At 38.2% G+C, this 16810-nt stretch overlaps 1 protein-coding gene across 10 annotated transcripts in view; it reads left to right on the plus strand.

Annotated features, from left to right (window-relative positions):
- NFIB (nuclear factor I B) overlaps positions 1–16810 on the plus strand; it is a 234456-nt gene that overhangs the window by 126380 nt on the left and 91266 nt on the right. For all 10 annotated transcript variants that reach the window (XM_063295053.1, XM_063295050.1, XM_063295049.1 and 7 more), the window contains exon 3: positions 7722–7775. In XM_063295053.1, the coding sequence (XP_063151123.1) occupies positions 7722–7775 (54 nt within the window). The remainder of the gene's footprint in view (positions 1–7721; positions 7776–16810) is intronic.

Raw genomic sequence — 16810 nt, forward strand, 5'->3', positions numbered from 1 at the left:
TTGGTACATACTGTTTGGTGTTAAGATCAGCTGTTGGCAAAATGGGTGTATTTTGGGTGTCAGAGAAAACAATATCGGTATCAGAAGAGGCAATTTCAGGGATGGCATGAGACTCAAAGCCAGACTTCTGTCTCTGGGTGGTTGCTAATCACTGGGATAAGGATTCTTCTCCTTTGTGAGTTTGATCTGCAGCATCCCCATATAGCTTCACAATGACTTATAAGTATTTTTGGGGGGACACAATTGGGGAGTTACACTATAGGAGGATATTGGTGTTAGAAGCAGGCCTGGATCCAATAAAGGCAAGAAATGATCCTTTTTCTCAGGGTCTGTATACTTTAGATTCTCTAACTGATGTAGCAGTTTGTCAACCTGCAGAGTATCGGGGACTGGGTTAGACATCAAAGGTTCTCCATTGGTGGTCTGTGTGCCTGGGCTTTTTGTGGATGTGGCAGTGTTAGCAATTTGCTTATTGACTTTATTGCCACAGTCCTAAGTGCATGGTAGGACAGGATTAATGGTTTTGCTGTGGAGTGTATTGTCACTAGTGTTTCTCTTAATTCATCCAAACTCTGTATGGTGTCTGCTTGCTCTGAATCTGGCAATGCACCAAAAGAGTCAATCAACTTTACTTCCAGTGAGTCCTCTGCAGACTCTCTAGCTGTAGATAATGCAGTCTGTTGATTAGAGCTCTTCTTTCTCAAGGTCATTGCTAGTGAAACATTCCTGAGGTTATCTGAATTCAAATCATTCCACTTAGATTTTAAAGTGGTAATACCCTCTTGGGAAAACTGATCCAAAAGCAGGCTACCTTTCTCCGAGCAGAAGACACATACTGGGAATATCGAGAAGGCACTCAGGAAGGGCTTCATTTTGAAAAGCATGCTAGGGACTGTAGAGTGCTTAAACGTTAGCAGAATTCACATGCTGCCTCTTCTAGATGGCAGCCATTCAGCATGTAGTAGATCTGTCAAAGGGCTTTTGCAGTGGAGCAGCTTGCTCAATGACAGAATAGCTGCCTTTTTGAAGTCCCATCGCCCTTTATTTATACTTTTGTTGGAAATCTGCAGAGTGATCTGATTAGTCTGTAAGTAATAATTGCACTTATCTTGTCTCTGCCCTTTTTCTGTTTGAGAGTTAAGCCGTCCACAGTTATTTCTTTCTCTCCTAATAGATTCGGGAGTGGGGTCAGCTCTAAACTACCCGCTAGCTGCTCATTGCTGGTTGGTGTGAGCAGCAGGTGTCTTTACAGCTTCTGCTGTTTTTCTTGGGTGACTCGGTATACTTTACAAAGGACTCCTTTTGTAGGCCAACCTTATTTTTGACTAAAGTTAGAAGATCGAAGTCACTATCTGCGCTGTGAGCAGGCACTGCCTAGTTATGAAGTTTGTTACATTCTCCCTTTTTAGGTTCATATCATCCCCATCTTGTATAAGCAATGCAGCTGCTGAACAAACAGCAGTCTGGAGAGGGGGAGTATCTTCTACCAAGGAAGAAGAAAGTTCTATAAGCTGTTGACTTTCAACTTCTGTCTGTAGATCCCATTCCAAAGAGTTATAAGAGTTATAAGTGTCATGTCTACCTGGAGAGTAAGTTGGGTCAGTTATTTACTGAGGTTGTCTGTTTTTTTTTTTAAATTGTATATTCATCCGTTTTCTGCTGCTTCAAAGGCTTGGGTGGTGTCTCTTCTTCCTTTTTCCCATTCTTGTTTTATATTTTATTGAGTTGTAGCTGGAGCAGATAGATGACCTCCCAGGTGTTACAGTTTATAAAAAGTAAATTAAAAGTATATAAAAATGAAAATAGCAAGATGAAAGATAAAATAAAACAGAGAGCATAGATTCAGAGCTGCCACCCATTGCCATCTTGAGGCAACCCCCCTGAAATGTATGTATGTTTTGTTAATATCCATCCCACCTACATTAGGAAGTTGAAAGAAATTCTAGAAGGAGGCAATATAAAGTTGGGAAAACTTACTAAAATTCATCCTCGGTAATCTTTGAGTATTACTAAGTGTATAAATAGTATGCTGATTAAATCAGATGCTGATTAAATCATTTGTTTTACCCTGAGCATCTTTAATAGTATTTGTTTGTATTTATTTTAATATCTATTTCTGTGGCTGCCCACTTGTACATGACCCTAGGCATCTAACAAAGATTAAAAACAATGTACCCTCTCCTCGTTTATTGACCACTATCTGTTCCTTAAACCAGAAACAAAACATTCATTAAGTGAACATGTGAGAGAGAGAGAGAGAGAGAGAGAGACAGACAGACAGACAGACTGCAAAGATCACTAGTTGCTGCTCTCTCATTGAAAGTTCTCTCATACATTGTCTTGTGCCTGACCCATTCCTCCCCCCTTTTTTTGCCCCCTCACAGGGCAGAGAGATTGCTTAAACAAGCAATTCTTCCTGAGCTTTTCAGCGCAGAGCTTCCCTAATAAGCACTAACTGCAAGTTAACAAGCTTGGGTCTGTGACCTTAATTAGTTTATTAGAACCCTCCAGCTGCTAGCACTGCTGCCTGAAACTGACCAGACCTTAATCAGTTTCACACTGAAGGCATTTGTTGTCAGACACAAGTAAATGCATGTATTTGTTGGAAGCTTTATTATTATTATAGGGACGCGGTGGCGCTGCGGGTTAAACCGCTGAGCTGTCGATCGGAAGGTCGGCGGTTCGAAACCGCGCGGCGGGGTGAGCTCCCGTTGTTAATCCCAGCTCCTGCCCACCTAGCAGTTCGAAAACATGCAAATGTGAGTAGATCAATAGGTACCGCTTCGGCGGGAAGGTAACGGCGTTCTGAGTTGTCATGCTGGCCACATGACCCGGAAGTGTCTATGACAACGCTGGCTCCAAGGCTTAGAAACGGAGATGAGCACCGCCCCCTAGAGTCGGATTCGACTGGACTTTACATCAAGGGAAACCTTTACCTTTTTATTATTATTGTTGTATTTGTAAATAGTCGCTAAATGAGGTAGCTGCTAAATGAGGAGTGGCTGTATAACAATTAGAACAGAAATAAAAATGGGGAAATTATTATTGCTATTTCACTCAAGCTTGAGTGGTTTCTAATAATCTTATATTCCCAGTAATTTGCTTTATACAGTTCAGTGAATATTCTATATCAAGTGCATAAAGTGAATTAAGTTTCATTTTAACGGGGGGAAAAAACTTTTTTATACAATTCCAGTATAAATTGTCTTCCATATGTACTCAAAGTTCCTTAACTTTGTTTTTAAATATTCTTTAAATTTTAAATTTTCATTTTTCCATGAAACATTCAATAATACAACTACAAATACATGCCTTAAAAGTACTCCTCCCCAAATAATTACATTTTTGGATTGCGTATTTAAAAAATCTTCAAAATCTTATTTCATCTGTTTTACTAAAAAGTGGATGCTTTAATAATGATATATTAAGTACTATCTTGAATAGTGCAGCCTTTTATTACAACAATTGATAGTGTTACTGCAACATACTGCATCAGAACCAGTATTTATCCATCCAATCAAGTAAGGGTCAGTATATAAAAAATAGTGAAATCAGAAACAAATGTAATGTGGAGTTGGAGGAAAAATATTCTTGCGGTGAAGGATTTAAAATCTCAATATATACATTAAATTAAATTTCACCATGTAGGTTTGAAGCACTTTCTATATACAAAAGTTAAATTTAGTTGGTACAATATCCCAGTCTAAGAAAAGATCTAAAATTTGATGAAAATCTCCAGCCATAATTATGTGATCCACAGCTAAACTAAAAGGTATTCAAGACACCTGTGTAAAAGAATTTTTTTGGAGTTGGGTAGCCTTAACAAATCTAAGTAACTAAATAAATAACTGCTCCCTGATTCCAGTGCCTACCACGCCATTCTTCAGTTCAGATCAGCATTCACTTCTTAGCTCATCCTCTCTCCTTTAGATCTCACCCGCCCCTTTGTTGTACTGGTTGATGCTTCTGATTTTAACTTGGGAGGTCTCTTTTACAACCACCCCAGAGTTTGAGAGCAGCCACTTCTTAGAAGATCTCACAGGGCCAGGAGAGGTAGGGACAATTCTTTCCTTTTTTTAACATCATGTGACCATGACTTACGATTCTACTGCCACCTTCTCTATTAATTCTGCTTGTCGCAAGCCAGTTGCAAAGTGCACAACAGTGATCATGTGACCGCCAGATGCTTTGACGGTCATAATTGTGGGGATTGGTTGCAAAGCTATTCTTTTTTACACCATCATAACTTTGAATGGTTGCTAAATGAGGCAGTCGGTAAGCGAGGACTACCTGTGTATGTTCTTTCTTGGAGAAGTGTTGCGGCTCTGCCATGACAGCCAACCAGTAGCCTATTTTGGAATATACAGAATAGTGCATCTCCTCTGTTAATTTGGGTAGCCTTCCATTAGAGCACATAACAAGGGTTATGTTTTTTTCTATTAACACTTGTGAAGTCTCTGACCAGCAAAGAAACTAGACTTTTGCATCCCTTTCCTTGCCCATAGGACCTTGAAATACCATTTTTCTGGACTTTATTACTGACCTATGTGTAAAACTCCCAGATGCCATTCTACTGGTAGTTTGTCTCTTATCTAAAATAGCTCATTCGTTCCATATTGTGGCCTCTCCTCTTAGCTGAAACAGCTTGTTTATTCAATCAACACAGTTTATGGAACCATGCTTTGCCCAATCATCTTATTTTATATAGGCACCCACAATACATGTCACAGTTTTGAAGTCTCTATTTTCAACTATTGGATGTATCTTTTAGCTAATGTTGAGGTTGCATATAATGACTCAGCTCATATCTGTACTCAGATTTCACCGCTTCAATAAAATAAAACCTGTAGCCCCTAGCTGCTGCTGAATGCTTCCCAGTTATTTCCTTCCTTGTGGCATAATTCTCTTCTCCAGGAGCTTCAAGCTCCTTAGTGCCTCCTTACATTTCAACTGGATCATGACAAATCCTTCTACAAGCTTACTGCTAAGCATCTTTGCCAAGAAATCTCCTCCTCTGCTTCCTGGAGATAGGGCTTTCTATCAAATATCTCTCCTCCACAGAACCATGTAAGAAGTTGGATGCCAAGTTTATTGAACCATTTTCTATAATTTTACAGTTTAGTCCGGTGACCTTTCTCTTGAAGCTTTTAGTCACACTGAAAATACATCCAAGCTTAGGCCATTTCTTCTTGGAGCTAGAACATTGCCCCATCCCCTTTTTGTGTACAACTCCCCTATCACCTTCCCATTTGATGGGGAGAAGAGAAACACGTATCTTGGACTTCTTGTGCCAAAGGGACAGACTGGAATATTTGGTTCACTGTTGGGGCTACCCAGACACTGACAATTCTTGGAAGGTGAGATATGATATTTGTTCATTATAAATTCTTTGACAATTCTAATTGCAGTAGCTTTATAAGTCCAAGTTGCATGACTGGCTGCATAATCGGGCTTCAGCAGTATCCTTTCAGAATGACTTACTTGGAAAGCAGAAGGGAGATACATGTATGAATATCACGGCAGAGATAGAGACTGCCCAACTAAAGATGAGAGGAGTGGTTCTGGAATGGGAATAGTTCTTGAAAGGAAGAAGTAGAAGAGATGGGAACATCCTCCTCTTCCTGCTGTCCTGTGTATTCTGCTGATGAAGAAATAGAAAGGGCAGGTAGCAGGAAGTTTTCTCTGGAAAACTCATTTGTCTTTCTAGTGGCCGAAAGAATAGAATATACACCTTCTATTCATGAGGGGTATCACTGAGTTTTAATCAAAGTAGTCAAAAATAATGGTGCTGATCACTCTTTAGTGGGCCTGACAACCATGTTTTTGTCTCTCCGGTGCTTTACTTGGAGGATTTACTATTATCTTCCATGAGATTCAATACCTATGATAAATTAAAGGGCTCTCCATTGGAATTTCTTGTCTTATGATCCTGGCCAAATGACAGGTGATAGACCCTGAATTTGCTCTCTGATGTCATGAGTAGTCATAACAAGAAGACAAAAATGGATTTACATCCTGGTATAAAAGTAATTTGACTAATTAATTCATTCTTTTTTGCTGATTTAATATAAATCAGCAAATTCATTTATTTTTGCTGATTTAATATAAAATATGCTAAAATCAGACATACTTAAAATGATATAAGTGCTATTAAAGTTCAAATATTTGGGTTCAGTTTAACTTGTCATTTTTACTTGCAGAAATTAAAGGTTATAATATAACTACATGTTTTGGACAGGATAGATGGAATCTAAAACTACAGAAGTAATTATAACTGATGCTTAAATATCAACTTTAAAATACTTGATACTCTTTTTAAAAACCATGTTACAGCTATAGAAAACAATACAGGTAGTCCTCAGTTAATGACCATTCGTTCAGTGACCGTTTGAAGTTATGATGGCGCCGAACAAATGGTAGTTATGACCGGTCCTCGAAGTTATGGCCATTGCAGCACTCCCCACGTGATCAAAATTTGGACGCTTGGCAGCCCGCCCATATTTATGACTGCAGTGTGCATTTCAGCTCCCTGCAGCCGCCTGTCTCCCCCCAATCCCTGCCTTTTTGGCCAACATGCACTCTGGTGCCTACCCTACTGCCCCCTCACCCCTCTGCCTGACCTTTGATGTCATCTTTCTTCCACTGCTGATGAGGCATGCCCAGCCAAGGCAGCTGCCAGCCCTTCATGAGGTCCTTGTGCGGCCTCTGCATAGCATTTTACTATAGTAAAAACTTAGCAGTTGTATTTATATCTCTAAAGGATCATATTCAGTTAGGACTGATAGGGATGTTATTAACAGTAAGTAGTTAACCTTCTATCAAGTTATATTTAACTATATTATTTCAGACTGTTTTACTATTCCATTATAACTTACATTCATATTACATCTGTATCCAGTGATGCTGAGTTGGGGCTAGGCTCAGTAAGTTTATTTATGGATAGATAACATTTTAGAGGGATAAATTTGGACATTATTGTATGGCTTTTCTGTTGGATCTTGAAGAGATTGTTCCTTTAAAATGTTATTTATTTATTTACGCAATGTTTATAGCTCACCCAATTCTAATGGTTTCTGGGCAGGATATAACAAAAGTATTTTTAAAAAAGCAATATAGATATCTGTATCTGTATCTGTATCTATCTATAATAGAAATTGACAATAAAAAACTAGTATGTCAAGGGCACCAGTCTTTTTTAACCCTAGGGGCCAAATACCCACTGGAACAAGGATATTTTGGCCTATTTTCAAAATATGTGTAAATACCTCTTGGGGGACAGGTGTTCCATAAAATGTCAGTTACCAACTGAGACGGCCTGGCTCTGGGTCTGTGCTCCATGAACCTGACAGGGGCTGCTAAATGAATGGACCAGACAGGCAGATGTGACTTTGACAATGCATTGCCTAATATATCTTGTGTTTATTTAGTTTTTATACCTCACCATTTTGGGAATGATACTTTTTCCATTCTCGAGTTACGATGGAGTTTTTCCATTTGAGTATTTTATGAAATATGGAGCAGGTAGGCATAGCAATTAAGCAAGATTGCCATAAAGTATACCAATAGAATGCCCTTCATGCCCTCACTCTTCAATTATGAGTTTTTCAAAATGTACATTATACAGACTGACTCATTGAAAACACTGTAATCTTTGTAACATGCTAACAACAAACAGTTGCAAAATGGTAATATATTTCTTTATTATTATATATTTTTTGTAGATTCTGGACAATCAGGAAGTCCAAGCCACAACGATCCTGCCAAGAATCCACCAGGTAAAAATGAATTCTGGGTCGTTAGTAGGTGCATGTTGTTTGAGAGCAGATTGTGTTGTTCATAAATATTTTGTTTTCATAACACATTTGTCTGTGGTAAACTTAAACATGATTTCATCCAGTCTTCTCAGTTGTCATGACATGGTACACCAAAAACTAAAAGTAAGCACAGCAGCTGCTTTCGCATACCATGCTAGGCCAAAATACAGTTGGCTAGTTGATCTAGTAGACTGTGTGATCCCCAACAATATATATGATTGATTAGCACTGTATTGTGGGATTAGGTTATACAATAGGTTTATTAATTTTTATGAAATGGAAAACAGGAACTGACTCAGTTGTTTTTATAATATTTAATTATTAAGTCATTGCCCAGCGATCGTTCAAGCTTATGGTGGTGCTGAAAAACTGTATGGCTGGTTCCTGAAGTTTCGACCGTCGCAGAACCCCCATGGTTACATGATCGCAGTCCGGGTGCCTGGCTCGCGACTATGACATCACAGTCACCTGATCACCATTTGTGACTGTCCCTGCTGGCTTTCTACAGGCAAAGTCAATGGGAAAGCCAGCTGGGAAGGTTGCAAGTCCTCCTGCCAGCAGCATCCCCTGCCCATGCACAGTTTCCCGGGGCCTCTGTTGGCCCCTACCCCCCTGCAGCCCCCTCACACTCCTTGCTTGGAACTCCTGCTGCTTCCTGCTTAACAACCCACACATCTTGGGGTTACAATGGCAGTCAGGAATGCCAGGATTGCCATCGCTAAGCGATGTGGTCACCTGAAGTCGCGCTTTACAACCGCATTGCTTAGCAACAGCAATCCCGGTCCTAACTGCTGTTGTAACCCAAGGACCACCTGTATAAAGATTTTATGAATACTTCTGGCTGAGATTTCTAGAAAAGGATTTTTATATTCTACCTTAGACAGGATATTCTGTTTTACTATTTGAGGGGTTAAAAACTTGATAACATAGAGCAAAGAAAAGCAACATTTTGAGGCCTGACTTACATTTGTAATGTTGGAAGCTACAATGGGCACATTTATAATATAGCTGCTTATTTACAGAATAATGGCCATAGTCATTTGTAAGACACAACACCAGTATTCCTGTGGTGGATTTCGGCGGTGCTGCTGGTTCTCAGGAAGGAGGGAGCATGTTCCAAGGAGGTGGAGGAGATAAGCGGAGGCACAGTCTGTGAGGCAATGGTGGGAAAATGAAGAGGTTCAGGATAGCCCCGCCCTAGAGCTCTCCCAGGTTATTTCCCCTTAGGTTAGGTAGAGTACCTTTAGTCTGGCAAGATTGATGTCAGGCCCAGCCCAAGAACAACAAAGAGTCAGTCCACTCAAACTCCGGTTCTTTATTTGCTCACACCTTTAGACAGAATCTTGCCAGACTAAAGCTACTCTACCTAACCTAAGGGGAAATAACCTGGGAGAGCTCTAGGGCGGGGCTATCCTGAACCTCTTCGTTTTCCCACCATTGCCCCCTGGATTGTGTCTCTGCTTATCTCCTCCACCTCCTTGGAACGTGCTCCCTCCTTCCTGAGAACCAGCGGCACCACCGAAATCCACCACGTCACCCCTCCTTCAGAGACACATTCCGTAACACCGCCATTCTGTAAATGAATATGATAAAAGCTAGCACATTGTTTTGCAGCATGCCAGATAAAAATAAAGTAATAAGTCTTTTTAGGTAGAACAGGATTCATGGTGGTGTCTTGGTGAACACTGGTAACTCCTGAGCTACCAAATGCCTTTTTAATTGCCCTAAAATTTTATTTTAGTTTGATTATATACATTTCTTTTGAAGAATCAAATTCTAAGTTTTGTGATGACTAAAGAAGAAATGCATGAATATAAAACACTATATGCCCACTGGTACAACCTGAGATTTTAATGAACCTGCAGGAGTAATAGACAGTAAAGACATTTTTACAACAGTCTTTAATCTGGATCCAGAATATAAAGAGTCCAGGACGTTGCATGTAAAATTACTAGAGTTTTGGAATGCCATCATTTTTGCAAGAGCATTGCCAGGAAGAATAGGGGAACCCCCCCCCCCAAACTGCAATACTTGGCTAAGCTACTGGCAGTGGGAATCAGTTTCTCTGTGTTTGGCTAGAATGTTGCATTCTTTAGGGTGTCTGGTAATTTGCCTTCTTAACTAAAGAGGAAAGGCAAGATGTTTGTGCCAAATAAAAGAGCGTTAACAACTGTTGCAAAAATTTTTCATAGTTTAGTGTGAAAAAAAATATACTCAATAATACTAACGTAGGCTTTCATAGCAAACTCGACAACTCAATTTATGAGCCTTATCATTTGGTTATCGTTACCTTCAACACCAGTGGCCTAAAATACCTGCTCCCCCTTCAATTAAAATTTTTATATTCAGACTTAGCAGTCTAACTTTACAATACTGAAAACTACAGTATAGTCTTAAGATGATACAGAGTGCTAAATGTAAAATATCCATTTCAGCACCAGGAAGGTTTCCTTAGCATGAACATGTGGGGCCTGGACAAGCAATAGACAATTGATATTGAGCATATTAGTTCAAATACGTGGTATAGTATGATCTTAGAATGTTCCTATTACTGTATTAAAACCAAAAGTGTGAGAAGCAATGAACATATACCTAATATTTACCTATGTGCTTTAGGGATGTGAATTCCTAAGATTTTCCTTTAGTTTATCAACTGGCAGCTGTAATTACTTTATTTAATTTAGTTCTGTTTGTTAGCTGTATACCGAGTAATACAGCTTCAGAGAAATTGTGTGGATTCACATAACATAAAATAAAAGGAGAGGATATAACATCAACTTCTGAAAATGTAGCAAATAGTCCATTATTTTTTCTTAATTGAATCCAGAAAGGAAGAAACATACGAGGCTTGTTCCTAGAGAGAGAAGCTTACTTCCAGCTTTAAACTTCCGTCAGAAATTCTGATTTAAAAAACTAATATGAGAGGAGCTGCACCACTCTGGATTCTTTTGGTTTTAAGAAAATACTCTATCCTGTTGGATATTCTTTAATTGACACAGACAAATAAATAGGAAGAGCAAACAAATTATTCTCTGTCAAAACAACTCATTTTTTTCTTTGAAATTTGAACATCTCCCTCCTCTCTCAGTAATACTTCTGTGTTGCTGTAATATTTCAGCGATAATAAGGACCTAAATTCTTTTGGGCAAGGGCATATATCAGATTTTACATTTTACATTTCAGTGTTTAATATTCAGCTCCAGAGTTGTTCTCTTAAGTTCAGTGCAATTCAGTTGACTACCTTATTTAATTTTATGGCAACTTACACATCTGGATAGGAACAATTTTACATAATAGAAATGATAGAAGAGTCAGTCTAAACATTCTGTAACTTTAGTTTTATCCAATGATTATTATGCTGTTGGAGCAGATAATTTTTTGAAATGAACAAATAGACCGGAATTATTCTGATGGATTCTGAATGTAATACTGTTTCTTCTAGTTCTGTTAGTCCTAAAAAACAATTTAGACAATTTGCTGAGGAGCTGGGTATGGTTCAAATAAGGTACTAGCATTTAATTGTTTAATTAGCTGTTTTTCACAAGACATTTTAGCATTTTGGCATTCTGTTGTGGTTCATGTTTTCTGTGTAGGTTTTTAAAACTATATGAGGCAGTTAGAAATAAACAGTGACTAATTCCAGTGTCTGTTTTGGGAAGAAATGAACACACAAAACTCTAGTAGAATTATTTAGTATTTTTCTTTCATGTAACTATTTTTTCAGTATTTCTCATTCATAAGATGTAACCAGTCTTCCAGTTGTACATAACTGAGTCTTAAATTTGTACCATAGTTGAGCATATTAAACAAAAAAAAATCCAACTACAATTAAAATGTTTTGTTAAGCTAAAATAAAAGTAAAAACTACATAAGCCCTATTAAACCAATATGTACCATGATATATTGCACAAGAGCTTCCAGTCATAAGGGTTCTTCAGGTTTATTCACTGATCTCTTAATGGCAGCAGGCCATGAGGAAGTTCTAATGAGCAGGAGTAGACTGAGGCTTCTTTCGACAGTTGAAACTTGAGATTAGATAAACTTTCATAACTTTCATAAGTTTAGGGCAATGGTGGCAAAAATACGTTGTAGATATTTTTTATTATGACCACCTCTGCAACTCTCTGCACTCTTTTGGCAGGGAGAGTGATATATAAATAAATTATAACAATATAAACACCACTATCATCACCTGTCTCCTAATTCTAATTCTGTTAATTCTGAAATTAGTAGCTTGAAGAGACATCACTGAGTGAGGAAGGTAAAATGCTAAGAGATAACAAATAAGAGGCAGAGCAACAAAAAACTTACATGTTTCACAAGGAAATTGTGAACAACAGGATTGAAGATGGAACTGATAGAAACTGATAGCTTAAATCTTGAGAACTAGATGAATTGCATTCTAGGTTACTGAAAGATCCAGCTGACGATCTGGCCAAATCCTGTGTTTTGAGAAATCTTGGAGAACTGATGATGTGCCAGATGACTGGAAGAGAGGAAACACTGATCCTATCTTCAAAACGTAGAGAAAAAAGATCCAGCAAGTTACAAACCAGTCAGTATAACATTTATACCTGGGAATATGCCAGAGCAGATTATAAAGCGATTGATCAGTAAGCACTTGGAAACAGAATGATAATTAGCAGAAGTTAGCCAGTCAGGAACAAATCTTTGTAGACTAATCTTGTTTCATTTTTTTGTTGGATAACTTCTTTACTTGCTAGTGGGAATCCTACATAGACATCTCTTGACTTGAACAAAGTACCCTATGACATGCTGATTAGCAAGTTAGCTAAATCTGGGCTAGGTGGCATGACAACTAAGGGGATTCATAGCTGGCTCAAATATATATACCCCGTTTTTCAATGGTTTCTCATCAAATTGGAGAGAAGCATCAAATGGGGTGCCACAAGGATAAGACCTGAATTCTCTACTCCGACATTTTCATTTATTCATTATTTGTATGAAAAAGTATAAGGAATCTTACCCATTTTTTGCAAATTGTATAAAATTGAATAAAATAACTAATACCTTAGACTAAAGTTTTCCAAGTTGTCCTTCTCAGCCTGGTCCCAGTCCTTAGAAAATAAACAAATGGTTGTTTTCTTTCTCCCATGACCAAAGTGATTGCAATTTCACCAGTGCTCTTGTGGGAGGCTGCCAAGGATAGATATATTTATTTTTCTCTTCATGACCTCAGGGAAAGAGAAGAGTTTTTCTCTGAAGCCATTGCAAAGTTCAGTGGGTAAGTTTGCAAGCCCTCTTGGCAGAGGGGGAAAAGGGGAATTTTTCTCGGAAGCCTACAACCAGGGTGTGGGTGCTTGGGTGATATAAGCCTTGATGGTCTTACATCACACATGGAGAAAAGCCCGGCAGGTGCATGAGGTAAAAAAACTAAGCTCAAATCACAGACATGAAACTATAGTTTCATTTTTGTCCTTTTAATTAAGTGCCCTCTTGTTTCCATCTTGATAAATATTTGAAAAGTGTTTAGTAGATGTTTTTCTATCAAAAAAAAAAGAGTGAAAAGTGCACTTTCTGGGTTTCTCAATTAAAACTTTGTATTGGTTTCATGTGAAATTTCCAAATAGGTAAGGCAAATTATTTGCATGTTACTGGCAAAAAGTTAGTACTTCCTGCATTGAACACTATGATATTCCAGATTTATGTAAGAAAAAAAGCAAATCATTTGAGTCCCAGTCAGTGAAATATAAAATTGAATATATGGTGAAAAATATTAAGGAACTCAGATATATCATATACAGAATAGTCATTACAAGCAAATGGAAGCATTGATATAGCAGACATTGCCAATTCATTAAAAAATAATATTTTGTCCAGCAAGAACAACTGCTGATGAAGTGTTTCAGCTAATGAATCATTTTATTATTCAAAATTATATTCAGTGGAAAATATATTGATCTGAGCAAACTTGAGCAATGCAGTGTCTCTCACTGGGCTTGTCCTACAGGTTTGAGCAGAAGTGCCAGAATATTTATGGTTGAATTGTAGCATTCACAGAGAGAGGACAGCTGCAAAGGCTGTGTCCTCACTTTTGTATTCTACTCTTCAAGAACGTGTGAAGTTTCTACATTATATAAAATCTCATCCTTTATATTCTACCATTTGTACTTGGTGCATGGGATTAAGAAGTGAACATGAGCATCTCTTACTACGCTATGAGAAGCATTTTGAAATGATTCTTTGAAATGAAAGATGAAGCTTGATTGTTCTTGCAACAACATTCATCATCAACAAAATACTGTATGTTGTATTTGAACTTGAAAGACACGTCATTAATTTGATTAGTTAAAAAAAGTGGCCTCCTTATGTGACATATATTATCTCAGTGAGTTAAACCTGAATGTACAAAAGCACTAACAATAATAATAAGAGTTCATAAAAAGTTGAAGCAATTAAAAAACAATAATTTATAGACACAGCAAATTAAGTAAAGGATTTTTTAAACATTCTGTAACTTAACACCTTAAAGTGTTAACTCAGGGTGAAATTCTGATGAATTTCAGATGGATCTGAACCAATGAATTAAGCATTTCATAGAATTATTTTTTTTTAATGTTATCCTTTATCTCCATTCCTTTACTCTGGAGAAGGAAAAAATACACAAGATGAAAGATATTTAAAAATGGTGTTTAAATAGAACGGAGACTTGGTTAGTAAAAGTTCTTTCATTCATATGCTGACATCAAGATACAATAATGTTCCTGCAATTTTCTTACCTTAATAACTGAGAGACCACATGCTTCTATGTATTTGGCATACATGACCAGCAGATACTGTAGTTCACTGAAGAGAGAAGGCGACCTCAACTCAACAGATTTCTGGGATGCGGCTTTGCTAGAAAAAAATTACAGTAGTGTAAGTATGTTCATGAACACTGTCCAAGATCAGCCTGAGTGGAACATTTTATAAAATTAATAATTTTAAATAAATATCTGGACAGTAACCTGGGCATCTGTATATACCTTCTCTTTGAGGAGGATGGATTATTCAGCAAAAAGATAGCTGACATTCTAGATAGAGTTCAGAAGCTTTTTACAACTGTACACAAATGGCTGCAGCAACTCTGTTTCCTAAATTCCACTTTTCTGAGTATGGGCGTATAGCTTCCTCCTCTTGGTTTTATTCTCTATGTAGGATTTCCTCCACTAATACTTATTTCAGACAATCTCACTAGAGATGCAGTGTACCCTTTACACCTTCCTCCCCATGCATGTCTTCACCACCAGTACATCCTAGTCAGATGGGGATCTCATCTCTGAATTCTCTGCATCAAAGATGCTTTGTCCAGGCATAAGCCATTGCAATACATCAGTGAACTCTAGCTCCTTGCAGAAAGCACCCTTTGGGTGGTCTCCCTGTTGAGGGAAATCTACTACTGATTTCATCTCTTAGAACTGTATAAAATTGGTAAGGTGAGTTTGGATGATAAAGCTCCAGCCATGACCACCAATGTACAGACCAACATTTTCTGAAGTAAACAGACAAAAACCCGTGTCTTGAGAATAAAAAACTGCTAGTATGACTGCCAGAATGAGAAGATTTCAGAAGTTGTTTTTAAAACCTTGGCTACAGTCAGTAAGGGACGCGGTGGCGCTGCGGGTTAAACCGCTGAGCTGTTGATCGGAAGGTCGGCGGTTCGAAACCACGCAGCGGGGTGAGCTCCCGTTGTTAATCCCAGCTCCTGCCCACCTAGCAGTTCAAAAACATGCAAATGTGAGTAGATCAATAGGTACCGCTTCGGCGGGAAGGTAACGGCGTTCCGAGTCGTCATGCTGGCCACATGACCCGGAAGTGTCTATGACAACGCCGGCTCCAAGGCTTAGAAACGGAGATGAGCACCGCCCCCTAGAGTCGGACTCGACTGGACTTTACGTCAAGGGAAACCTTTACCTTTACCTACAGTCAGTAAAACCTATGGTAAACAAAGCATGATTTCCTTGATTGATATAAGTAGGACAAGAAATGGAAGTGCTCTATGATCAATTATAAACTGATTTATTTTTCCTGGAATGATTGCAACCTGTTAGAAATTAATTGGTCTTCAGTTATTACTGAACATTTACTAGATCTTGCAGGGAATTCATAATACATAAGTAATTAGGGAATCAGGTTTATGGCCCATCAGTATGATTTGTTTCTCCTATCTGTACAAGTCAAATAGGGACATAGGATATACTGGTACAATCATGAATAGTAGAACTATGCTATATCTAGGATTGTGCAGCTGTTCTGTGTGTATCAGGTCTAGAGGCTAAGCTTACAAGAGGATGGTTAGAAGGGTCCTGTAGTGTGACTTACTGCATACCTTATGCATTTTGCCAAGTGTTTTTTAAAACCTGGAAAAAGATCAGGCAGCAACAAAGTGGAGAACCCACAAAACAGTTCTTGTGAAGGGCTGCAAAGGGCTCCATGTCTGAAGGCAAAATCGGTCTGTGGCTGTTTTGTTCCCATTGTGGTCTTCCAGACCACTTTCTGTAAGATTAATGTGTTTTCATAGTTCAGTATACCTTTCTATAAGAACGTAAGAAAAGTCTATGCTGATCAGGCTAAAGCCCATCTTATTCTAGCATTTGCTTTTCACAATGGCCAGCCAACTACTGCTGGGGTCCTCATGAGCAGGAGAAGAGGAAACTTCTCTTCTGCTGTTGTTTTAATGATAACTGGAGGTATGCTTCCACCATCCTAGAATTAACACTGAATGTTCAAGACGCCTGATGGACTTGCATTCCATAAACGTGTCCAACCTGCTTTTAAAGTCATCCAAATTAGTGGCCATCGCCATGTCTCATAGTTGTGAATTTTTGTTAATTTCAATTGTGTTAAGATATACTTCCTTAATCTATTCTGAAACACCTTCTAACCAATCTCTTTTGAGATAAAAACTAACAAGAACTAATAATTAAGATAGAGAAGAGAGAAAAAAGTAAAGAATGAAAAAGAAAACAATGTCAAAACTTCAGAAAGAAAAAGAA

This window comes from Candoia aspera, chromosome 2, assembly GCF_035149785.1.
Source record: "Candoia aspera isolate rCanAsp1 chromosome 2, rCanAsp1.hap2, whole genome shotgun sequence".
In the NCBI taxonomy this organism is placed as follows: domain Eukaryota; kingdom Metazoa; phylum Chordata; class Lepidosauria; order Squamata; family Boidae; genus Candoia; species Candoia aspera.